The sequence below is a fragment of the Tiliqua scincoides genome, chromosome 5 (genome assembly GCF_035046505.1).
Source record: "Tiliqua scincoides isolate rTilSci1 chromosome 5, rTilSci1.hap2, whole genome shotgun sequence".
Lineage (NCBI taxonomy): Eukaryota > Metazoa > Chordata > Lepidosauria > Squamata > Scincidae > Tiliqua > Tiliqua scincoides.
Genome location: NC_089825.1, coordinates 69,343,095 through 69,369,134, shown reverse-complemented (window position 1 = coordinate 69,369,134; position 26,040 = coordinate 69,343,095). Strand labels below are relative to the sequence as shown.

Here is a 26,040-nt window from a genome sequence, read left to right as displayed (position 1 = left end):
TTATTACCTTTATGCCCCCCTGAAATTCAAAGCAGATATTTTTAGCTATTTATCTTTTTTGGACCTTGTTTTAGCTTGCCTAATACTTCCTAATTCCTCTATCTTTACACTTGCCTTCCAAACATAATATCCTTTAATGTTGTATTTGCTATTCTCTCTCTGTTCACATGTTAAGTGTAAAAGTTTTAAGTATTATTTATTTTTCACATTTTATACCACCCTTCCTCCAAGGAGATCAGTGTGGTCTATATAGTTCCTCCCCTCCTTTTCCCCCTCACTATAACCCTGTGAGGTAGGTGAGGTGGAGTGATAGTGCTAGCCAATGTGGGGGGAATTGGTCCGCCAGGCACCTAGGTCTAACCACTCAGGTTTAGCACTGGAACTTTGAACTGTGCTCAGAAAATAGCAGTTAAGAGTATGACCCATGAGCTACAAATATTCCCAGTAAATCACCTCTTTCAGTGGTTTCCAAACTTTTTAGAGGCCCTAGAACAGGAATCAGGGATGTCAAACATATGACCCAGGGGCCAGATGCGATCCACAGAAGCTTTTTATCTGGCCCTCAGGCTCTCAGCTGTTGAGCAGTGCTGAGGTGTTACTGCTAAAAGGGCAGCCCCGACGAATATTGGGCTCTCCCATATCTTGACATATGATAAAGATTTGTGTGTTTCCTCTTCTGTCATTTGAAGTTAATGAATTCCTAAGTGAGAAAAAGTGCTAATTTTTGGTTATGAGTTGTTTAATTATATCACTTCCTGCCTAACGACATCACTTCTGGCCCTCAGAAGGCATCATGAATGCCATACGGCCCTTGGTATGAAACGGGTTTGACACCCCTGCCCTAGAAGTTGCTGCTTGATTTATAAATGCCAAGCTGTGTGGCTATAATGATGATTGGGCAGCAGTGCTCCCCCCCCCCTCCAGTAGGAACTTGTGTAACCTTTGATGCACATAGCCTAATCTGCCTTGTCAGTTTCACGAACCATCAAAAATTGGGTCACGACCCACTGGTGGGTCCTGGACCCACAGTCTGCGAACCTAATTTGTAACAGAGGCAAAGGACTCCTTAACCTCAGCCCAACGTGAACAGCATAAGAGGCTTTGAAAGAGTTCTCCCTTATGCACTTCCATTTACTAATCTTTGTGAATGCCATACAAGCTCCTCTGGCAAGAATGATCTCCCTACTGGAGGATTCAGTGGGCAGCACCAAAGAAAACATGGCTAAAACACATTGAAAAGCTAAGAAACCAGTGATAGACGACTGATGAGGCTAGAAATATTGCCAACAATCATGAAGAGTGAAAGCATGTTATGAATGACACACTGATCTCAGTGGCACCCATAGCAACATATTGGTTGAGAGGATGACCTGCTCCCCAAGTGCCAGCTAAGGACTAAAGAAGAAGTCTGTGTGCATGGGCATCAGCAATTATGGTACATAACTGGCAAAGTCTCTGTTACTGTTCATGGGAGGTGTTTCCCCTTCCTCTCTATGAACAGATGTGCATTCTGATGTGCTGATGTGCAAAAGAAAGGGGTGGATGTGGTTTCAGGACTATGCTTGGTGCCAGACTGGAAGCCCTTCAGATTGGGCCTAAGGACCATGGTTGCCTATCACTTAGCTGGCAATTTAAATAATCTGTGTGTCCATATTTGCTTCTAAGTAGTCAGCCGATGAAAGGAATGTTGGGTTAGGGGAAAGAGAAACCTGGATTTTGAGAATAGTGCTTTTCAGGATTCTTTCAACATGCTGAATAGAGCTTCTATATCCTCCTGTCATATGATCCTGTGATGAGAAAGGGAGAGATCTGCTCAGTTGAAATTACTCTGTCAGTTTTTGATTTGCCTTTTTGGCCTGCACAGCTTTATTGTAAAATTATAATAAAAGTTGAGCAAACAGCCTATGAGTGATATCATTACCTTAAAATTAAAAATAAGAAAGATCTTTCAGAAAACTGGCAGTACATCCAAATACTTTATCCTGCTCTTACTTCACATAATAACAAAGTTCTGATTCAGCTTTGTTCTTTCAAAACTTGCATTATTCTGAAACTATGATTACTCTGTTACTTTGCCAAGAATCATAGAACAGACAACAGATAAAAGGTTTTCCGTGTTTTTTTTAACTGTTTAATACATAGAATGGCATCTTGCATTTTCATATAAAAAAGTGTACTGATCTTTCTGGCCAGGGGTTCAAATTTAGCTTTGAATAGCTAATGAAATTTAAACAAACATGGCATTCTGGAATTCTGAGTGCACTTTGTATAGCTAAAATTTGGTGCCAATCCCAGGATTAATTTGGAGTAGACTCAGACAATATATTTTCTCTTGGCTTCAGTTTCCTACCCAAAAATGCAAAATAGCAAACCTGACTAATTGCAGCCCAATGCTATGCATGTCTACTCAGAAGTAAGTCCCATTATAGTCAGTGGGTCTTACTCCCAGGGAAGTGTGGTTAGGATTGCAGCCCTGGTCACTTACCTGACTCGAGTAGAATCTAAGCAACCCAGTTAGGGCTGGTCTATCCATGAGGCCAACTGTGAGCCCAATCCTATGCATGTCTACTCATGTCTATAATAAGTCTTATAATAGTCAGCGAGGCTTACTCCCAGGTAAGTGTGGATAGGATTTCAACCTGAAGCAGTTACCTTGTGTGTTTCCCTTCGTTAATCCATTAACTGAGGCAGTGGTTCTCACACATTTAGCACTGGGACCCACTTTTTAGAATGAGAATCTGTTGGGACCCACCAGAAGTGATGACATAACTGGAAATGACATCATCAAGCAGGAAAAATTTTAACAATCCTAAGTTTGAATCCTACCCACACTTAACAGGAGTAAGTTCCATTTACTATCACTGTTAAAAGTATATACATAGTAGCTTGCTAAAAGTACAGGCCTGTAACATTCCCCCAAATGCAGTCACATAGCATGGTAGCATCAAGTCTAATATATGAGAAATAAAATATTGAAATGAATGGGGACCCAGCTGAAATTAGCTCACGACCCATCTAGTGGATCCTGACCCACAGTTTGAGGGAAAGAGTGCAGGTCATGAGTTGTAATAGTTCCTAGTCAGAACTCACTTGGAATACTACTTCCAGTTTTGGGCACCATTGTTTAAGAAGAACTTTGATAAGCTGGAGCATGTTCAGAGAAGAGCAACAAGGATGGTGAGGGATCTGAAAACCATCCAGTGAGGAACAGTTAAAGGAGCTTGATATATTTAGCCCAGGGCTTCTCAAACTAGGGCATCGCGATTTCTCAGTCTGAGGGCCCTGGCCTCTGCCCCCTAAAGGGGCGAGGGCAGCGGGGAGCCAGTGACACACGCAATCCCCAGGATCACATCGCTAAGGGGGCTGCAGGGATTGGCATGCACTTACCAGTCCCTGCAGCAGCCACCTGGGGGGGTGGCGGGCGGAGGGCAGGGAGAGGGCTGGGAGGTAGTCGTAATGGGGAGGCGGGAGGCAAGGAGAGGGTGGGGGGAGGCATGCCAGGGGGAGGGAGCAGGGCGCGAGGTAGGTAGGTAGGACTGGTAGAGCATTGCTCCACCGGATCCAGAGCCTTCGCATCAGGCTCAGCGCCTGACGCGAAGGCTCTTACCTCACCGAGTAGCCCAATTGCAGGGCTACTCCCTTTACCCCGGGGGAGGGGGACAAAAGTCCCCTTCTGCTGAGGTGCCACCTGCAGCTGCTATGAGTGCGCAGGATGCGGTGGCAGCTGTTTTCTGTGCCACTTCAGCAACGCGCCATTGGAGCTCAGGATTGGGCTCTTCCTGAGTTCAGTGATATTTATTCTCAAGTAAATGTGAATATGATTGCAACTTTAGTATTCTATATTTGAGAGAAGGTGGGATTTGCTACACAATGATTAAAAAGGATGGGATAAATTTAGGAACTGTGGACATCACATACTCCAAAATGGGATTGGATGAAGTCCCTACTGAAGCCACCTCAGTGGTGTCATGACAATAGGAAAGTGATTAGGAACACAACTATTCTATTTTTTGGGTTGCTGGATGTTGCAGTCCCAGCTGTGAGCTTCCATTTGTGTCAGGGCACATTTATTAGAATGGAATAAATGAAAATGCCAATGCCTATGGGCACTGGCATCGCTAGAGGGGTGCGAGCCGCACCAGGTGGCACACCGGGGGGGTGACGCACCCTGGGGGGAGGATGCGCTAACATCGCGGGGTTAGGAGCTGACGTGTCATGCCATACACCATTGGATGCGGAATGGCCAGCGCAGTGCAGTGCAGTGCAGTGCAAAAAACAAAATTGAAATCGCTCCTTTCCTTCAAAAAACCGGAAGGAAAAAATGCATGGAGCCCTATGGAAAGTGAAAGTGAGCCGTAGGCATATTTACTCGTGAGTAGGCATAATTGCCATAGTCCATTGGAAAGGGCAGGCTGAGAGGAATCCAACGGCACCAGAATGGTCCTGATACAATGAGTGCAGCCCCCAAAAACACCGGAGAAGGAGGTTCCTCCCTCCCAGCTGCCTCCCTCCCAGTCTATGGAGCCTTATGAAAAGCAAAGCAGCCTCACAGTCACATTTACTCACGAGTAGGCAGACGTGCCTTGGCTGGTGGTCAGGCCAAGCAAAGGGGAATGTGAGGACACCAGAAGGGTCCTGATCTGATTGAGCTGCTCCAGAAGGCAGCCTCCCCCCCCCCCCCCAAAAAAAAAAGAACAAAAAAGACACTTGAATGGTAAGGGGGAAGTTTTATATTTTGCGCTTGCAAAGCCAGGTGGGTCTTTATCTTGATATGCTTGAAACAGAAGAACTTTAAACTGGACACTGGGAGGGCTGGAAATCTCACTGATTCTTTTTGGGGGCTTGTTATTGCAGGCAGACTACAGAGTAAGCCCCATTGACCACTTACTTCAGAGTAGACATGCATAGGCTTGGGCTCACAGGCTGCAATCCTACCCACACTTTTCTGAGAGTAAGCTCCATTGACTACTATGGGACTTACTTCCAAGTAGACATGCATAGGATTGGGCTCACAGGCTGCAATCCTACCCACACTTTCCTGGGAGTAAGCCCCATTGACCACAATAGGACTTGCTTCAGAGTAGATTCACTTGGTGGAACAGGACTGGCTCCCCCTGATTTAATTATTTTATTTTAATTTAATTATTTATAATTATTTATTTTAATTGCTTGATGATGTCACTTCTGGCCATGACATCACTTCCAATGGGTCCTGGACAGATTGTCATTCTAAAATAAGTTGTTAGTAAGTTGACACGGGGTGTGTGTGTGAGAGACTCTACAAGTTTTCAAAATCACTATTGTTTTCACACCGTCCAATGAACACTCGAGACAACAGATATGGGAGAAAGGGCCACTTTATTTAGCAGTTACAACAGAAGAGTAGGCCGAGACCTGCAACACTCAAGGCAGCGAAGCCCCCAGTGGTGCGGAGGCGGGACCTCTGGGTGGTACCAGAACGCATCTGCCCCAGGCAGGCATGCACCCGACTCCAAGCTGCGCCCCGTTGTTAGGCGGCATGGCTCATCCAGGTCTGTCCCTTAAGGGGAAGGCAGCCAGACCGCGGGCTGTGCCACCTCGAGCCGCTGAGCCTCTGAGGCAAACCCCGCGGTCCCGGCCAAGGCCCCCGTCTATGTCCTCATGCCGCCGAGCCTCTGAGGACTGCAACTGGGTTCTGCCTTGCCTATGCCACCTGAAGGCACATGCCCAAAGTCCATTTTACGCCTCCTGGCCTGCACCACCTGCCACCAGGAGAGGTCAGCCCAGCGCTTGACCTCACCACTCCCAACCAGGGGGAGAAGCGCCTTAAGGCAGTCCCGCAGGTCCATCAGAAAGATGTCTGCTCCCTCCTCGGACAAGTGAACACAATCGCCCCTGTACAGGTGAGGTAGCGAATAGCTTAGTGCAGGATGCAACACAACCCAGCCGCCAGTGCGGGACACAAACAGGCCAATCTCCCTGGTGACCTTCCTGTGCATCCTCTCAACCTTAGTGCATCAGCAGGCACCACGCCACACACGACGTTGCAGCAAGCCCGACCAGACCGGAGTGGTGCTGGGCAGCCAGCCCAGAAGGGTGGCGATGTCATCACATGCTCTGTTATTCAGAGACAGACCAGACACCCTGCACAGGTCATTTTCGCCCAGGTAAAGCTTCAAAACCTTAGGCGGGGGTTCTCGTTCAGGAACTCAATCATTGCGGGCAGCAACTGGCCCCACCGCATTCCCTGCCTGGCCAACCAGATAACCTGTACGGCAGCACTGAGGCCCAGTTGTGGTCCGAGCGAGCTCTCGGCTGCCCTCTTGTGGGCCCAAAGACAATGGAGTGGCCGCAGATCAACACGTGCACTGGGCTACCACAGCGTCCTGCAGGGTGAGAGAAGAGAGGTTATTGCAAGGCATCCCCATTATGGCGCTGTACCCCCCCATCCTGGGCGATGCTGTGATTGAGCCAGCATGTATTAGGTGCGTATGTAGCGCTTGTAAGTCAATGAATGCCAACGGCCAATTCTTTGAATGTCCTCCCCGGATAAACCCAATTCCGCTGTGGCCGAGGCCACCCCAATGCGGAGGGAGTGTAGGCCGAACTCCTTCGGCTACAACCCCAAAGCCCCCAGTGCGTGTGAAAACACTGCCCTGAACTGGAATAAGGTCAGAGGAGAGCCATCTGTATGTTGGAATAGGGCTCCTCCCTTGCTCCAGAGAGCACTAAATATTCTAACTGGGCACAAGGGCATCCCCGCCACTTCCCTGAGGGTTACCGTGAAACCTAGGCCCTTTTGATCCATCTTAGACCTCCTGAGGGTAAATGAAACACCTCCGGGCACCCACTTTTGATCCAAACATCTGTAGGGTGGAGCAGGAAGAGCAGCAGGTGTTCGGCCTGTGCTGGCCAGATGTTGGGAAGGGCAGCCACCTGTCTAAACTCCACGAACTCCTTTACCTTACGGGAGTAGCCCCGCTGCGTGCTGGGCGCCAGTGAGGCGCATATGACTTCGTTTCTTTCTGCCAGTAAAGGTCCCAGAGCTAGGGAGGCATATGGTCCGGGGACGGCGCCACACCAGGGGCGAGTTCCTGAAAGTGTTCCTCCTGAAAGTGAGATAAAGCATCTGCGATGCAATTCTCAACCCCAGGAACGTGTTGAACTATGAACAAAGTGTTGATGCACAGGCACTGCAGAACAAACTGCCGCACCAGTGTCATGACCCTGGGGATCTGGAAGACATGGAGTTCACTACTGCCACGACCGCCTGGTTGCAGCACCAAAAGCGCACCATCGCATTCTGGAACTCCCTTGCCCAGATGTGCACCGCCACTACTATTGGGAACAGTTCTAAGAAAGTAAGGTCAGTCGTGATGCCTCCCTGCACCCAGCTGCTGGGCCACGGTGCAGCGCACCAACGACCCTGAAAGAAGATGCCAAACCCCTGACCCTCAGCCACATCTGAATGCACCTGTAGGTCCGCTCTCAGAAGCTATGCCAGAATGAAACCCCATTGAACTCTGCTAGGAATTGTAGCCAGATGGCCATATCTGCCCCCATGGCCACTGTCACCCTTACCTGGTGTTGCGGTGAGCGCAACCCGGCCATGGCAGTGCACAGCCGACACAGGAAAGCCCTTGCCAGTGCGACCACCCTTCAGGCAAAATTGAGGTGACCCACCAAAGCTTGCAACTCGTGCAGTGTGACCTTCCGTGCCCTCATAACCGCTTGAAAGTGGGATGTCAGAGCTGTCAGCTTATCTGCCGGGAGCCTGCTTGCTGCTGACACTGAGTTAAGCTTGATGCCGAAGTCAAGGTCATGCGGTAGGAGGGCCCCTCAGTCTTGTCCTTAGCCAGTGGGACCCCCACGTCTTGTGCCAGGGACTGTAAATTTTCTAGCAGCCTCTGGCACTGTCCTGTTCCGGCTGGGCCCATAAAAAGAAAATCATCCAGATAATGAGTGGTAGTGCGCACCCTGCATTGCTTCCTTGGCGCCCATTCTAGCAGTGTACTAAAACGCTCAAACATGACACAACTCAGGGAACTCCCCATCGGTAGCGACCGGTCCAAATAGAACTGGCCCCCAAAGGTGAAGCCCAAGAGGCAGAAATCCCTTGGATGCACGGGGAGCAAGCGGAAGTGCTCCCAGCCCACAGCATCTCAAAATGTGCACTACCTGGTCAAAAGAGGTGTATTGGACCATACAGAACTGGCCGGGAATGCCATCGTTCACCGATGTCCCTTCAGGGTAGGACAAATGGTGAATGAAGCGATATTCTCCTGGGGCCTTTTTTGGAACCGCCCCCAGCAGGGAAACCTTGAGGTCGGGCAGGGGGGAGTAGGGAAGGGTCCCAAAACTCGGCCCAACCCAACTTCCTTGGCAATCTTTCTCTGAACAATGTCTTCCATGCTAATGACTGACCTCAGGTTCTGAGCCAAAATCATGCCCATCTGTAAGGCCTGTTGGGTGGCCCGGTCCTGTGGGGAGGCCACGTGCCTGCCATCCACCTGCAGGACCCCTGGCTGAGCCCAGAGCCACTCCCTCCCGGGGGGGGCAGCCACAGGGAAGCTGATTGCCCGGGGGCATGCTGAAACTCCCCGGCTCCTTCGCCAGGCAAAGGCTGCAGCGATCCCAGCTGGCCCCCTGTGGCAACAGCCTGTCCTTGCTGGGTGTGCGGGATGCTGCTGCTGCCCCAAACCTCCACCATCCCAGCCAAGTCATCCCTTCCATACTCACCCATGGTGACCCGGGCTCCAAAGGAGGAAGAGGGCTGGGTATTGTGCCCTTTAAAAGGCCCCTAGCTGCCAGTTCCAGCCCTCCTCCACTCCCCTAATGGGAGGAGACTCTCGTGTTCCAGGCCAGGCTAAACAAACTCCGATCCCCCCTTTAACTGGGCGATTGGGAAAATCAGAGTTTGGAGGAATAAGACCATCATATTATATCAATCAATGCATAATTTCATGGAGAATGCAATGAAACAATCCACATTGAAATATCTGTGTTCTAACAAAAGGTACAGTCAAAAAACCGGTGGGGGCGGGGCGATGGTACATTACCATGCCCACCTGGGGCGTTGCCCCGCCCACTACATGGGGTGACGCGCAGGCCTCCCACACCGGATGATGCGAATCCTAGTGATGCCCAGTCCTATCCAACCTTCCAGCACTGGAGCAAACACAGTGCAGCCCTGAGGTAAGGGAACAAATGTTTCCATAGCTTGAGCAGACCTCTGTGACTGCCTCCCCACCATAGGATGCAGCACGTGTCCCATTGGCACAGCTGCACTGGCACTGGAAAATTGGATAGGATTGGGCCCTAACAGTCCAATCCTATCCATACTTTCCTGGGAGTAAGCCCCATTGACTTTAATGAGACTTACTTCTGAGTAGACATGCATAGGATTGGGCTGCCAGTCACCAAATCACCTTTGGTCCCAAACAATGTCAATAATATACCTTACCTAAAATACCTTTACCCAAGCAAAGTCCAGAATTCTTATGTAATGAAAAAATAAGCTGATCTTGTTATTAGTGTTAGTAAACGATGTAGTCCAAAGTCAAAATATGCCTTTCCCAAGTTATGATTCATGATTTTATTAAAGAATGCAGATATCTTATCTTTCTATTGAGAATAGTACGTATTTGAGACTGAATGTTATGTAAGTTAATAAACAAAACATTTAAAAATACCAGAACCTAACAAGGAAAGGAAGGGGGGAGCACCCCCCCTTATCCTGCAGATTTTAATAGATCCAACCCCCCCTTCGATTGCTTTCAATAGTACAGTGGTTCTCATACATTTAACGTCGGGACCCACTTTTTAAAATGAGAATCTGTCAGGACCCACCAGAAGTGATGTCATGACCAGAAGTGATGTCATCAAGCAGGAGAATTTTTAACTGTCCTAGGCTGCAATCCTACCCACACTTACCCAGGAGTAAGTCCCATTGACTATCATTGTTAAAAGAATATACAGAGTAGCTTGTTAAAAGTACAGATGTGTAACATTTCCCCAAATGCAGTCACACAGCATGGTAGCATCAAGTCAAATAGATTAAAAATAAAATATTGAAATTAATGGGGACCCAGCTGAAATTGGCTCATGACCCACCTAATGGGTCCTGACCCACAGTTTGAGAAACACTGCAATAGTAGATTGATGCAGATTTGCATAGATTACCAGAGACTCCAGGATGGCAGCCATAACAACCTATAGCAGCCAAGGGGCTCAACAAAGAGAGGGAAGGAACTATGTACACCACCCTGAGCTCCTTGGAAGAAGAATGGAATTAAAAATGTGAAAAATAAATAAATGTGGAGAAAACTTGGGAAAGATGAACATTTCCTTAAAGAAACCAGCTAGGACTTCACCCTCGATGAGGTGAGGCATAGCTCCCTCGAATCAAGATCATGTTATTAAACAAGGGCCATTGATTTGAACAGATTCAGGGCACAATCCTAACCAGGTCTACTCAGAAAAAGTCCTATTTTGTTCAATGGGGCTTACTCTCAGGAAAGTGTGGTTAGGATTGCAGCCTCAGAGCCCAATCCTATGCACTTTTGCTCAGAAGTCCCATTGGAGTCAATGGGGCTTACTCCCAGGAAAGTATGGACAGGATTGGGCTGTCAGTTCCCTCCCCTTTCTGTCCTTGGGTTGTGCCCTGTCATGACTAGTTATGTGCCTGGCAGGTTTTGCAGTCCCTGCAGGTACTGTTTCTGGCTCTTTCACATGGGCAGTCTTGTCTGCCAGTGCTCCCCAGCTGGGCAGCTGTTGCTCACTCGCAAGGGCTGCTGGTATGTATAACAGCTTCCAGTGAGCGACCTGGGGGGCACCTGCTGGCACGATGCTGCTGCCACTGGCACACATGCCCACACTATGAGAATAAATGGTCAGGCTTCAGGCCATCACAGCTGTTCACTGGCAGCCAGAGAGTTGCAATCAGTCAGAGGAAGAACAGCATGTCTGGCTCTGAAAGACACAGGGAAGCACAAGCCTAACCAGGTCTACTCATAAGTAAGTCCTATTCTGTTCAATGGGGCTTACTCTCAGGAAACCGGTTCGGAGTGCAGCCAAAGGCAGCACCTTGAGGAACGGCTCAGAACGCGGAGACTATTTCCGCGCCCCAGCCTCGCGCCCTAACTGCAAGGCGTTGCCTAGCAACCGCATCCGCCAACAGCATCCCTTCTGGTGGGCTCAGCCCTGCAGAGATGCTGATTGGCTTCTCTTGCCTCCCGAGGAACCCGCTCCAGAGCGCGCGCACGCGCACTCGCTCTCTGCCCGGCGTTGCGAGCCCGGGCAAGCCCTCTGACGTTGCTTCCCAGCGTTTCCTTCCAACGGCGCGTGTGGCGTGGAAAGCGGAGCGCATGCGCACTGCTTGAAAGGGATGGCTGCGAATAGGGCACCGCTGAGGGAGGAAGATATTCGAGAGAGAGTGAACTTGGAGTACCAGAACCTCGGTGACTGGAGGGGGGGGAGGAGGAGCTGCCGCCGTTGACCGGCTGTTAAAACCGTTACCCAGTGCTTCTGCTGCACTGCCTTGTCATCCTTACTAAGGCTGTAAGCTGCCAGTGTTACTACTGTCCCCATGTAGCAGGGAGGTGTGGTGGGTGGGGAGGCAGGTGAGGCAGAGCCTCCCCACTGGAGTCCTTCGACAAGCGCTGGCACTGTGTGAAGTGCCCAAGCACCCACAACCCACGTGCAGAGCGCCGGCACTTGTTGAAGGACTCCAGTGGGGAGGCTCTGCCTCACCTGCCTCCCCACCCACCGCACCTTCCTGCCACATGGATAACAGCCTCTCCATGGTGGGAAATCCCCTTTTGTGCCTTAACATACAGATATACTGACCATATGCACTTCCACCATCGCACTGCCAGGCTACATATACACAACAGAGATGGTAGAGAGTCTCTTACTCTCTGGAGTAATGTGGTGGCATCCTTATGGCACCTGTGCTTCAGCCCTTAAACAGGGTAAAAGGTCTTGTAGAGCTTCAATGCTTACATACTTTTTCCACTAATAAAAAAGCTGGTCTGATAAAAGATTTCATCTTACCAGTTTTCTGTTGTGTTGGGTTGTGTTAGTTCAAGTGAGCAAACACCTGTGACAGTGGTCTTCGGTCTTTGCAGTTCTGGAGACCTCTTTCAATTTCAGCCTGAAAGTTGGATCCAGTTTTAATATGCTGTGTACCTTTTCTCCTTATGTTTGTCTTTTTCTCCTTGCAACTTTTACTGTCCCCTTCCTTGATCCATACCATAATGATAAGTCAAAATTTATTAGGTTGATAGTGATAGCAACTGTTACCCTGCACATGCCTGATCTTGTCTGATCTTGGAAACTAAGCTGGGTCAGGCCTGGTTAGTACTTGGATGGGAGACCACCTGAGAATACCAGTTGCTGTAGGCTTATACCATAGTCTTTCAATGCTGAAGGTTGCCAACCATGTTCAGTCAGTTAGTATAATGATAATGACATACTTTGAGTTTTTTGTTGTTGTATAAACTCAAACAAATTTTCTTTTCCTAGCGGATGTCCGGTCATTGTCTCTTCCTGGAACTTACCATGAAAAGATTATTCATTTAGGAAATTCCCTGAAAAATTTTATTCGTCTAAAATCGCTTGATCTGTCACGCAATGCATTGACTACTCTGGAGGTAAGATATGTTTGATTTTTCAGTGTTTTTCATTAAACACATTGGTGGTTTTTGAAAGAAACTTTTCAGACCATCTCCTGATTTACTCTTTACTAGTGATTATTCTCATGGGGAATAGGTATGCCCTATTTCTGCGTAACATTGTGCTGGCTAGAAAGAATCAGCCTCTTCATCTCTGCTCTTCTGACACCATAACCTGCATATATGCAGGAACAAATTAATTAACTGTGTTTGGGGGTATGCCAGAGAGTCTGGCCTGGCCAAGTGAAACAAAAGGGCCAAGTAGGAAATGGTCTTTACCTAGGTAAATTTTGCTAGCACTGGCTTTTGGTCAAGAAGGCCATCCACATGGCAATGGGGGGTGTCCAAGGGGCTGACCCTGGAATTTTTACCTTTGTATGAGACAATTCAAACAATAAAAACGTGGAGCCAGGAGTTGTCCATATAAGGAACTAACTAATTTGAGTCTGGGTGCTTTTTTCTAGCACTCTCAGGGTTTATTTGAGCACTGACATAGCAGTCCTTCCTGCTATCATGTTTGACCCACAATTTGAGAGCTGAATTTGCTTCACAGACTGTTGGTTGCGAACCACAGCCATTGAGGGCCAGGTAAAACTGGTGTAATGACTTGTAATGAACTGTTCTCCCTAGGGAGACAAAACTATTGCACTCTGTGCTAAATGACATCTCCAGAAAATATTTTAAGGACTACTTTGCACAGTCCATTACAGAGTAGTCCATCCTTGAGAGTCTGAACACAAGCAGCAGTCATTAAACCTGAATCCCAAAAGTGAACTAGTTAGAGGTGGTGAAAAGTCTTCCTGACAACCTCATCCAATGCTCTGAGTAACGCAGAGAGGCTTTACCCCAGTGGTGATATGTGTTTATGTTGCAATCATTTCACGAGGTTTGCAAGCCATCATTATTTGAGATTTTTCTAGGTTTAGCCTTAGTTGCCTTAGGCTGCAATCCTAACCTCACTTTCCTGGGAGTAAGTCCCATTGAACACAATAGGACTTACTTCTGAGTAGACCTGGTTAGGATTGTGCCCTTGCTTTCTTAAAGTCTGCCAGAATGGCCAGACCCTGAAGAGTAAGGATTGTAGCAGTTGCTCATGGAATCCTGTTCATATTAAGGACTTAATTAATGATCTAGTTAACAGTCTAATTGACTGTAAGGAGTAAATGCACAACTGATTGCTAATTTTTTATCTGTTCCCAGGGCCTTCAACATCTTGCATACTTAGAAAAACTCAATCTGTACTTCAATCGCATTTCTGCACTATCAGAAGTGTTTCGACTTCACAGTTTAACAGCACTCAAAGATGTGGATCTCCGACTGAATCCTGTTGTTAAAAATGAATCGGATTATCGGCTCTTTGTTGTGCACATGCTCCCTAATCTTAGACGACTGGGTGAGTAAGCCAGCTGTGCAGGTTTGTGGATGAAGGATAAAGGTACAAGTCCAATTGTGAACTACTAGAGCGTAATAGTTATAAAATGTGGCATAGTACAACCATACTGGTATGTGATCTAAAGATCTTGTGTTTGGAAGAATGTTTCCTTCAATGGCTGAATTGGATTTATAACCCACACTATATGAATGGGCTGGGCAAATTACATTCACATTAATATGAAAGACAGTTACTGCTCCCTAGATAGCTTCTTTGCACAATATTTTTTTAAGGCACTCACCTTTTTTAAAAAAAGTGTAAATGGAGCAGATACTTATTTTGAAGCTTAGGATGAGGTATTATAAATATACTCATTTGGTAACTTGGATCCAGTGCTGCTTTCTGCAGAGTGCATGTTTTGTGGTTAACCCAGGTTTATTACTGTGCAATGTGTAAAAACGCCTAAAGTCTTGGTGCCCAGTCCCATTCAACTTTCCAGCGCCAATGCAGCCGTGCGAACAGGGCATATGTAGCATTCTGTAGTGGGGGGGCAGTCATGGAGGCCTCCCCAAGTTAACATTTGTTCCCTTACTTCGGAACTGCATTGTGGCTGCATCGGCCCTGGGCCCTCATACTCCCTTTTAAGCGCTCATCTTTTTCTTCACTCTACACTCTGATATACCTTCTGCTAGATCAGTCTGAACCATGCTTGGCTCTTTATAGTTCTCAAACTAACCAGATTAGTTTGTACACCCTCAAAGGGGCTCTTCTATTTCCTAACCTCTTTTTCATTGCCATTTCTCATCCTAATTTACAAATGCTTCAATGCTTCATTCAACCATTCAACCATCCTTGTCAGTTTAAGGTGAATTTGGCAATTGCCAGCTGTGAAGCAATCCAACCCTATGGTAATTGGCAACTTTGAGGGCTGATAAATCTTTAGCACAGAGCCTGGTTCCCTTTCCCTTGGAGGCTAAGCAATATAATGCTTTGAAAAAGATAGTCAAAAGGTCAAGAATTTGAGGTCGGCTTTCTGTGTTGAACATGCACAGTGTGCATGTGAATGTTCATAAAGCTGTTGCTGGAGAGTGGAAGTGGGGGAAAGGAGGTATTGATTGTAATTCTGTCAAAGTCCCTGAAAGGAGACTAATGCACCTTGACTGTCTCCAATCGGAAAATAAAGAGGGAAGGGAAAGTTGACTTTGGTTTACCAAGCCTGATTATGAATGATTAAAGAGGCAAACCCTGCCCATAAAACAATTCTTTGAACAATTTCAAAGTTTGCATATGAAAGGGAGCTTTATTCTGTTTGATAGCTATATTCCAGTATTTTCTGCAAATGTGTCTTCATTAGATGCTTTGATTAATGCACACACCTAACTGTACCTGGTAACTATATACTCAAAATGCTTTGTTTAGAAAAGATTCCTTCTTTGTTTCCATTTTTAAAAATTTGATTTTTGTTGACTGGTTACTGTACTTACCTACATTTACAGATACACTAACCCTTGCAGTTTTTGGCAACTTTGCAATTGCTTAGGGGTAGTCCCATAGCCTCTTCTTTAATCACCCACTGCCTCTCTTAGACTTGGGAGATTTCCAGACCCAGAGCAAGTCATAGTGGTGATTGATTCCTGTGGCCAGTGGCTATCCTGGGATGGGGTCGGGGGGGCCGAGCCCCAGGTGCCATGCTTGTGGGCCCTGTGGGGGTGGCATTGCCATGCCCACTGCTGCCTCCACCCACCCTCTGGAGCCATTCTGAAGTACAAAGTACAAAGCCCTGTACTTATGCCTGTAGGCGCTTTGAAAGCTGGAATAGCCTTAAACAGTACTTATAGTTTTCATTGGAAAAGCGGAAGTACTGTTTAACGGTACTCCACAGGCTTTGGAAGACTTTCATAGCGATTGGGAACATTGTGCAAGGCTCCTGGGGGTAAGTATCTTGGGTGTGTGTGTGTTGTGGTCCTGTGCCCTGGGGCAGCACAGGGGCAGGTCCGCAACTGCCTGTGGTTAGCTTTCTCCTGTAGTTGTAAGATCAGCATTGGAGCATGTTCCTTTGCAGTCAAGCCTCTTGAACTCTGAAGGCCATTGAATGAAGAGGTTACAGAGGCTGCAGTGTTGGCAACATATTTGTGTCATAATGCCTCTACCTTCCAGCTTCAGGGGGGCATTATCCCTTAAAGCAAAACTGAGACAAAGCCTCTTGTGTGGCTTGATTGATTTAATTTTTATCTTGCCTTTTGATCCAGAGGGACTCCAAAGAAAACTTATATAAAATAATCAGTGTAATAACACTACATTGTGCTGGAATAGTATTTCTTCGCACAAAATCCACAATTCTTATTGGTTGCATGCTGACATTCTACTAACCATGGTTTAGCATTACATGCATGAGCAGAACCAAGGATTGCTGAGCCTCGTGCTAATGTATTTTCTTCTCTTTCCTCCTTCATGAATAAACTACAATTCCCAGTTGCATCCAGGACATGATGACTTATTCCAATGAGCTTACAGAGTTTACAAACAAGGATCTGAATGAATTTATCTGCTAAGATCTGAAACCGTGATTTCTTGAGTTCTGATATAATAGGAAACTCTGGTTTCTTCACAGGACGAGGAGAGCAGAGCACACATGCCCAAGGCTTGGTGATGTTTGTGTATAAAGTACTAAACCCTAATTTATTGCAGTGGGTCCCAAACTTTTTTGACTGGTGGCTCCCTTAGCCTACTGGCTCATCAACCTTGGCTCCCCATTAGGGCTACAGTCCCATATTTTATATAGGGTAGCATGTTTTTTCTGAGGATTCTGTGGTTCTCCTGGCTGGTTTTCCTGGAGAGCCACAGGTTCACAGTTTAGGAACCACTGACTCAGAGCGCAATCCTATCCTGCGCTGGAACAGGCAAGCCAAGAGGCTTGCGCTGTACCCAGCGCAGGATAGTGGCCAGAAGAGGCTTAGTCAGAGGCAAGGGGAAACTTTTCCCCTTACCCCTGGGTGAAGGCTGCTGGCCCCTATGGGTCTCCTTGGACTTTGGTCACCTCTGGAGGTGGCACAAGTATGAGGAGAGCGGAGCTGCTTGAAGCCACTCCGTTCTCCCTGGGAACGGGGATTGGGATCTGGCATAATTACTGGATCCCAGCACCGCCTCCCTCTCCTCCACCACCCTCCCCCAGGGCTGCCCACTGCCCACCCTCCCCAATGCAGGATTGCCTCCCCCCCACCTCCCCCCATCTACATTTGCAGCTTGCATCAGCCCAGTCGGGCCGATGCAAGCCTCAGAGAAGAAGGAAGCATGGAGGCTTGCATCAGCCTCTGCAGGCAGGTGCTTCTTTGAGCGCTGTCTTGGCTTCCTCTCGAGGAGGCACAAACGTGTACCTTATGGCATGTTTGCGTCCCTCCTGGGCTGGCACAAGGGACTTGTGCTGGCCCAAATCAGTTCTAGGATCAGTGTCGTATCTGAATGTAACCATTAGATGGTGTCTGTTTCCATTGCTTTTCATCCTACCTGACTCCATCTGCTAGCAGTTGACTGTTCTGTTGCCAGGTTTCGTGTCCTTTACCTCCTTTTCTCCAGGAGCTTTTCTCTGTTGAAGAGTAGAGATGTGCATTAGCTTAACAAAAGCATTGTAAAAAAATACTAGAACAAATTCAGTAATAAAGCTCTAAGACTAAAGCACTGGAAGACTGAAAGCAGCTAAGTGCATGTATTTTAACCTATTTTAACCTTAATCCTGTGTGCACAACTGCTGTGCAGCCTAATTCTGTGTAATGTTAGGCATGCTTAAGCCTATTGAAAACAATGTCCTGTGGGTGCATTATGCCACTGGAGCATGTCTTATACCAGCATAACACACTTTGTAGCTGTCATGACACTGCTGGCATACCACACTTCATGCCCCAGGAGGTTTCTCCTTTCTTTGGTGTTTGGTGATAATGATCTTACTTTGCTATTTAAGGACTTGAATGACTTCTCTCCTGTGTTTAATTTTGATACTGCTGTCTGTATTTTTTGGTGTTGTCTTATTGCCTGTTCTCTTTACTGGTTGGGCTTTTTTTTAACTTTGTTAGTTCCTTTGAAGATCCATCAAAACGTGGCTTGGAGGGGAGTTGCATACAATATGTATTTCAATTTTAAGTTCTCAAATATTGTTTTTCGTATTAACATTGTGTGTGTATGTTTTAGATGACCGTCCAGTGAGAGACAGTGAGCGAAAAGCATCCCTTTTGCATTTCACCACAGACCATGCTTATGAATTAAAGAAGTCTTCATTCGTAGCAAAAGCAGCTGAACCAGGAAGGTATGAAAGGAATAGGGGTTCAAATGAAACATGTGGTAATTGTAGTTGAATGATTGTAGAAAAGTTTGAAAATTCTAGCTCTGGTCCAATGGAATTCGTCCGGACTTTGCGGCCCCATTCACTGCTGCTTGAAAAGCCATTCCTCAGAATGCCATCTGATATGATGTGATGAGCCTGTGATTGGAAGACAAAATGTTACACTGGGTTTTCTCTGATTTTTTTCTTTTCTGACTACAGTTCAGAATCCTTATAACTTTGCTGTAAACCAGGGGTGGCCAAACCACAGCTCGCGAGCTACATACAGCTCTTTGACTTGACATGTGCGGCTCTCGGAAATATGTTGGCTGGGCTTCTTTTTACATCACAATTCCTATAGAAGATAAATAAGAAATTTTCAAGTTTTATAATTATTTACCAGGTATAAACTGAGAGTCCACTGGATTAAAACATAAATTTTAATGTTTATGTTGAGTAAATATATTTAAGAATATAAATGCTTAAATCTTAAATATTGCAGCTTTCAAACATCTGAAGTTTATCATATGTGGCTCTTGCATTAAGCAAGTTTTGACCTCCCCTGCTCTAGACTCAGTGGTTAACCATGTGATTTTGAAAGTTTTGTTCATGCCTATCAAGTTGCTTGCCTGTTAAAATTGGTCTGTCACAGCACTGTATGTGTAGTGACTGCCACAAACTGACTCTGCCAATGCTCTCCTCTTAAGCAGCGTTCAGACATCCTGCCAACCCAGAGTTTGTAATGTAAAACTGTGGTTTGTTCTGATGGTTGAACCTATATCATGCCACACATTGTGGCTTGTGAGGGGCTGTCAAACCAGTATATCAGGCCATGGTTTGAAACCAGTTTGTAAACCATAGTTTGCATTAAATGTGGTTTGCCATTATGTCAAATTCACAAGCCACAGTTAGTGTAACTACTCTACATCAGGAGGCTATTATATCACCAAGACAGGAATGAACTATTTAAGTTGAATTCTAAATAGATGGAATATGTAAGCAGACAAGCATCTATAAATCATGGTTTACCTGCTGTACATTTTGCTACACAAACCAAAGTTTGGTGTGGTGTTGGAATCCATAAAGTTGGGAGGTGCCTGAGGTAATTTAGTTGAACTCCCTGTGTTTTGAATTTGCAAAACAATAGATTAGGATCCCATGGGCTACATGGGACATACACAATGAAGCTTACTCTCAGGTAAGTGTGTGTAGGTTTGCAATCTAAGCAACCCTGGCAAAGGTTCTCAGTGTATGAATGTTATCAAGACCATGGTAAAATAAATGCATAACCTTTCTACTGTTCAGTCAGCCTGGTTCATACAACAGTGCCTGAAAAGAGAGGTTATCACTTAATATCAGTTTCTTCCTGTCCAAGAATTTCAGTTAAATTGCAGATGCGGTTTTAGAAGCATGGAAGTGGCTTGGTGTGTGCTCCCCTTTTACACCAGATATATTTCCACTGAAGGTAGTACCCCCAGCTGTGGATATGTGCAAGTCTGATTTGCTTGGACTCATGAGCAAAGTGCACTGTGCAGCAAATTTTGGGGTGGGAGGAGGGCAAGTGGCAATCCCAGAGGGCGTGCAAAGTGTTAGATTTTTCAGACACCTCTTCTTTGCTTACACCGCTCCGAAAAGCTCTGAAGGTGAGGGGGAGGGGCTGCTTTATATGGTGTGTTCAGGTGCCTAAAAACCTTAGCACTCCCCCCACCCCCAGGATTGCCACTGAGGGGGGCAGGTCTCATGTGTTTACTGTTGATAAGGTTAACCACAGCAGTAGCCTGTTTGGGAGTACTTCAGAGCTGAGACCTTGTGGACCCTGCTGTGCCTGTTTAAAACAAAGCAACTACCTGATGCCATGATTTTCTCCTTGCAGTTCTAGTCATCCAAGAGTTGCATACATTAGTTCCATGTCAAAGAAGTGCATAGTGATGGATGACGATGATGAAGCAGTCCTAAATCTCATTGCAAATTGTGAATGGGACTTACGTAATTCTCCAGGAGTAACTGGATCAACACAAAGGAATCCTTCGGTGGAATTTCACAGTTTAAACAGTATGTGGTTGTTGAATTTTGAAATTGCTCTCTATTGCTGTCATTTTTGGCATCTTCAGTATTGGCTAGTTCATACTAGTGTGGACAAGTCTCCTACACATCTGGACTACAAAGGTCTTACATGTTGACTTGTGCAAGACATATGTTGGGTAGCCAACCTGTCTTCAGTATGCATTGTGATGTCACCATGTTATGACATCACAATATAAGCTCAGAGTTTTAATGTGCCTCATGCTGTCTTGAGTTGCCATGAGATGAACTGGACAAAGAAGCTTTTGTATTCAATTGTCACTGGTTCAAGGCTGAGATTAAGAACATAAGATTCCTTCAGAGTCAGATCAAACATCCATTTGATTCAGCATCCTATTTCTAATAGTGACTAGCCAGAGGTTTCTCGCAAGCCCACTATAGGGACATGAAAGTGATAGCTGTTCCCCTAGAAACCAATATTCAGAGGTGTACTACCTCTACACATGGAGACTCTGTTCAGCTATGGCTAATAAATGCTGGTAGACATAGCCTTGAATTTATCTGATCCTCTTGTGATTGAGACCAGGGTATGATCTTCCCTACTTTGGGACATAATTGAGTGTATTCAAAGTATGCTTGGGCTATACTCTGGAACATCCAAAGTGAAATTGCCCAAGATTGCTTGTGAAGCTTAGCTATTGAAAGGTTGCATTTGCACAAGGCCCTGAAGACTTCTTTGAGCGGTACTTTTCTCATGTGTCTTTAAAAAGTGAGTAGCAAAAAAAGGAAAATGGTCAGAGATGCACAGCTACATCATGTATGGATGGTCTCATAAGTAGAACTTGCACGCCTTCCATAACTAAGGCTGCAATCCTATATACACTTTCCTGGGAGTAAGCCCCACTGAACACAATGGGACTTGCTTCTAAGTAGATCTACATAGGTTTGCACTACATATGGCTTCCTCTTGCCATAGTGAAGGAGAGACCTTTTCTCTGTTTATTATGCTCTGTCCCTTCCCATATATGCAATCTCAATTCCCTCTGTCTGTTGATGTTCCTAAGATCCGTTCTTTTCTCTCTACTTTATTGTACTGTTGTTAATTAGGTTAGAGTATCTAAGTGGCAGTATATGGCCCTTTCTTGCCCAGCAATTGCTTTTTGCACTAATTCTGGATGTCGTTGTGGCTATATTTGTAAAACATTCTTCTCATGGTAAACTTTATGCTTTTATTTTGCTTTGGGGATTTTGGTTTTTGATTTGCAGTAAATTAACAATCTAATCTTGAGTTTCCTGCCAGCGGAATACCCCTGGCCTAAGTGCTGGCCCAGTGGCAGAAGTGACATTCTGCCAATGGGCTGGCACTTCCACCTGAGAGAGCAGAGAGGCCACCAGTGTGATCACTGGTAGCCATGCATGCTCACCAGCAGTGAGAACCCTATCTGCTGGAGCCGGTGAGGTGGAGGTGGTGGTGGTGGTGGAGGAATGGGGCAGAGATCAGAACCGGGGGGGCGGGGAGCATGATGGGCAGGAGAAGGGCAGGTATTGGCAGTAATAGCTTCGCCAATATCCACTGCTTTGTTTTGGCCCCAACATGTCCCTTGCCTCTAGTCAGACTTGCACCAGCGAAAATCCTGGCACAGTTCCAAGTAGATTGATAGGATAGCATTTGGTAGCAGAGCAAGATAAGTAAATGAAACGTTTACTTACCTCTCTGCCCCTGTGTGATATTTGGCTGCCCACAGAATGCAGCTGAGTCTGTGTTGACATTGCTGTGCCTTGCAGGCAGCCTTTAGTTAGGACTGGGCCATAAGGCTCTTGATTGTAAATGAGAATGATGAGATTATTTTGCCTTCCTTTTCAAGAGACTGGACCAGTAAAGGGGTAATTTAAAGCAGTCCAATGTGATTAAACATTGTCAGTTTGAGATTTTGTGTTTTTTTAAGAGAAAGTAGAAAAAAATTGATGTGAAAACCCCTTTTTCTCATGTGCTATATATAGCATCTGTGACTGGTGTCTTCTCTAAGACTGCAGTACTTAACTGTGTTTAATGGAACAATCTGTTATTTAAACCTGTTCTTTCCTGAGGTATTTGCAAAATGGAAGATAAAACTAGCAGGTGCAGGAAGTTAGCAACACAGTTTGCTTCCTTGGAGAAATGGAAACAAGAAAATTTGTCCAAGGTAAACAAAATAAAAATTCTCTATTTTACATCTTTCCCATACTTGGTTCCTCCATGAGTCATTATTCAGTTCTCAAGAAAAGGTAGTGCTGGCTTAATATGGACATTGAAGGATCTATATTTTGTGTCTTGCATGTATTGCTCAAGGCAACCAGTAATCTGTGGGTCCAATTATCTGTGGGTCCAGCCCAGCCTACAGATAATCGGTTTGGTTCAACATTACTCAGTGTTCTTTAGGACCCAATCCTAATGGTTCATAGCACTGGCACCGAGCTCCAGTGTCAGTGTTCAGTGTTGTAAATGTGCTGCAAAGCATGTTTATGACATAGTGGGAGGAGGGAACGCTGGTACTGGACCCAGTGCAGGGAGGATGCCAGCTGGTGGTGCGGGTGTTGGGGCAGGGGGAAGAGACATTTCAGGGCGGAGGGGACCGGGCAGGAGGGGGTGGGACTGGCGGAGACCTCCTCCACAAGATCCTATCCTCCATGTTGGGCTGCAAAGTCCCATACAGAGCGTCTCTAGTCTGTGCCAGCAAAATAGGTGTTGCAGACTTGAAAAGCCCCATTGATTGCAAGACCTGGGGCTTTCCTTGAGGGGAAGACATCTGGCAACTTCCCCATGCCTGCAGGATACAGTGTTAGTCATTTTGGCACCATCTGGGTGCCAGGAGCCATAGGATTGGGCTGCCCATCTAGTGTCTAAGAGCCTTCTAATCCTTGCCATCCACCTCTCTTCATAGGATTACAGAAGGGAAGGCAAACAGCTGTTGACCTCTCTTCCTACATATTTCTTACACTTTCCCATCATAGGGTGGTTTGAAGCACTCAGCCTCAAGCAGCTATGAGTGCGCTGATGAGGGGAAGACGAGTTCACACTGTTCCATTTCCTAGATAGGCCATTGATTCTAATTGCCGAACACTTGAATATTTTCCTATTAATTGTGTGAGTACTGTATGATTACTCATGAGTAATCATAAGAGTTGTCTGATAAGTGATTTTGACTGCTGCACATACACAATTGTCTTTTTCTAAAGTCGCCAAAGTGCACCATTAGTTGCATTCCACCAGTTGAGAGGTTTGGATTTCTAAGTCAGCAGTGTTCTCTGCAGACTCCTAAACTTGAAAAATTGCAATTGCTTCTAAGTTTGGACTTGGTTATCCAGGACGTTTGTTCACTCTTAGCTACCAGTTTAGCTGTAGTAGTCTAGAAGATTCTTGAGAAACTAATCAGAGAAGCCAGTGGGCAGAAGTGGTGGGAAGATGTTTCGGATACTGAAATGTAGGAGTCTTGACACAGAATGGGCACTGAAGAAGTTATGGAGAGATGTATTAGCATATCCTTTTTTTTGGAATGAGCACACTGCATTAATGCACAAAAGTGTATCAGTCAGAAGGTGAGCGTTTACATAGGCATATGATTAGTTGAGTGAAATTCAAGTGTTCAGTTTCATTTCATTGGTTTAGTTAGGCTTCAGTTCATCAGCTCTTGCATGTTCCTGCTGATTTGTGGCCTGTAGTGCAGTACAGTATTAAGGACCTTTCCTTTTTTTCTAACTAAGAGCTTCTAAGGACAGGATTCAGTGGCTAACTTAACTAATGAATAAGGAACCCTGGTTGTCGAACTTTCTAGTATATTTATAAAAGTTGCCTTGCTCATAATGTATCAGTGAGCTCATTAGAAGGTATGTAGGTAAGAGAAAAATACTTAAGACTGCCAACCAATGTTATATTTAGTACTCCTGAAGTCATCACCTGGGTATGTGGATGTAGGGGAAAAAACTACACTAGAATTATTAATCCAGTTTTCCAGGGATGATCCAGACAGGATGTTGCATTCTTGTTGGATCACATATATGGCTTCACTGATTACTTCAAAAGGACAACCCAAGAGTTGCTAAAAAGTGTGATCAGAGTTGCATACCCAGTCTCTTATTCATATAATAATACAGGTGTGAGTCACTGAACTTCCTTCCACTTAATGATGGACAGCATGTATGATGGTGGTTAAAGCACAACAAAGAGGCTCTTAATGAGGCAGTCGGGACTCCCATAGTCTGTAGCAGTCTGTTTACACAACAAAGAGGCTCTTAGTGCAAAGAAGAGGCAATCAGTCTCCAGTGGCGTTTGCAGCCAGCTAGTTTCTGGCAGGGAGTGTCTGTTTACACAACAAAGACACTAGGTTGGGCTGAATGTTTGTTTAACAACCTAATCACATAACAACGGGGATTGGCGAATGTACCCCCATCATTAAGTGGTGCACACATGTATTATCTGGTAACTTGCTGCAACACTGTAGTGAGATCACATTATTCTAAAGAAGACGGCAACAAGTCTTGCAATCTCTAAATTGGCTGTTACATAGAGAACTTTCAGAGCACTATGACGTTGTTCTTAATTTTTTTTAAATATAGGGTGCTTCATCAGCAAATCGATACATGTTGTTGAAAGTTCCAGTAACTTCTAAAGGTGTGTTATTTCCAAATCAATATATTGTATTTGTTTTATTTTTAATGTGAGGGGAAATTATGATTGATAAATACATACTGTCTTAGTTATCTGGTTGTCTTTAGTTACATAATTCTATAGGCCTGCAATCCTGTATGTGTTTAGACTTCTTAGGCATTTGAGGAAACTGAGGCTTATGTATACAACAGTTTTACAAGAGGGGCTATCACTGCAATTTTACATAAATCAAGAGTTGCCACTCCTGTTTTCCAAATTGAGATTCAAATTCAAGATTCTGCTACACAGAATAGAATGCTGTTGGCTGTTATTGCCAATTTTAAAAGAAATTAGGCTGGAAGACTTCTATAACTCACTTTGTAGTCCAGGGCTTCCCAAACTTCTACAAGGGAGTTGGGAGCATTGTAAGTAACTGCGGGGGAGGGACTATGGCAACAATCCCCAGGATCACCTCTGCAGGCTGGAAGTAGTTTTTCAATAGTGTTTTTTACTGCAGCAGAGGCTTGGGGAACCCTGCAAATGCATCTGCTGGGCTCCTTCCCCCACATACACCCCAGAGGCTGGCACTTCCTCAGATAAATGTAAAAAAAAACCCTTCCCTTTCCCACAGCAGTGTGATCCTGGGGATTGCGTTGTTGCCTTCCACCCCTCCCTGCCCCTTAAAGAGGCAAGGGCAAGTGCTTCCCTGGCTGATGGATCGCAACCCAGTTTGGTAACCACTGATCTAGTCTATAAACCAGTTATATCCAAATATTAAGATTTACAATAAGTTAACTTGACTTCATGCTTTGCATGGGAAATGCGTGTGCTATAGACACACTTGTTTGTAGCAGCAAATACAGGTTGTATCTCGTTATCCGCTGGGGTTTCATTCCAGAACTGCTAGTGGATGAAAAAAATCTGTAGATAAAATATAGTGGAAAAATAGATTAAAAAACCCACTTCCAGGTTTCTTGCCCCTCCTTTGCTCCTAATGGAATAAGGTCGTGCCTCAACATCTGCAGGGGTTTGATTCTGAGATTCCCTGCTGATACCA

General features: G+C 45.7%; 1 protein-coding gene across 5 annotated transcripts in view; it reads left to right on the top strand.

The window, feature by feature from the left end:
* Positions 1–11,315: 11,315 nt before the first annotated feature.
* Positions 11,316–26,040, top strand: part of CEP72 (centrosomal protein 72) — a 30,563-nt gene continuing 15,838 nt past the window's right edge. For 3 of the 5 annotated variants that reach the window (XM_066628706.1, XM_066628705.1, XM_066628703.1), the window contains exons 1-7: positions 11,316–11,438; positions 12,505–12,632; positions 13,854–14,046; positions 18,208–18,322; positions 20,211–20,389; positions 22,448–22,542; positions 24,953–25,007. In XM_066628706.1, the coding sequence (XP_066484803.1) occupies positions 11,366–11,438; positions 12,505–12,632; positions 13,854–14,046; positions 18,208–18,322; positions 20,211–20,389; positions 22,448–22,542; positions 24,953–25,007 (838 nt within the window). In that variant the 5' untranslated portion in view covers positions 11,316–11,365. The remainder of the gene's footprint in view (positions 11,439–12,504; positions 12,633–13,853; positions 14,047–18,207; positions 18,323–20,210; positions 20,390–22,447; positions 22,543–24,952; positions 25,008–26,040) is intronic. The other 2 variants (XM_066628704.1, XM_066628707.1) reach the window with 2 other exon arrangements.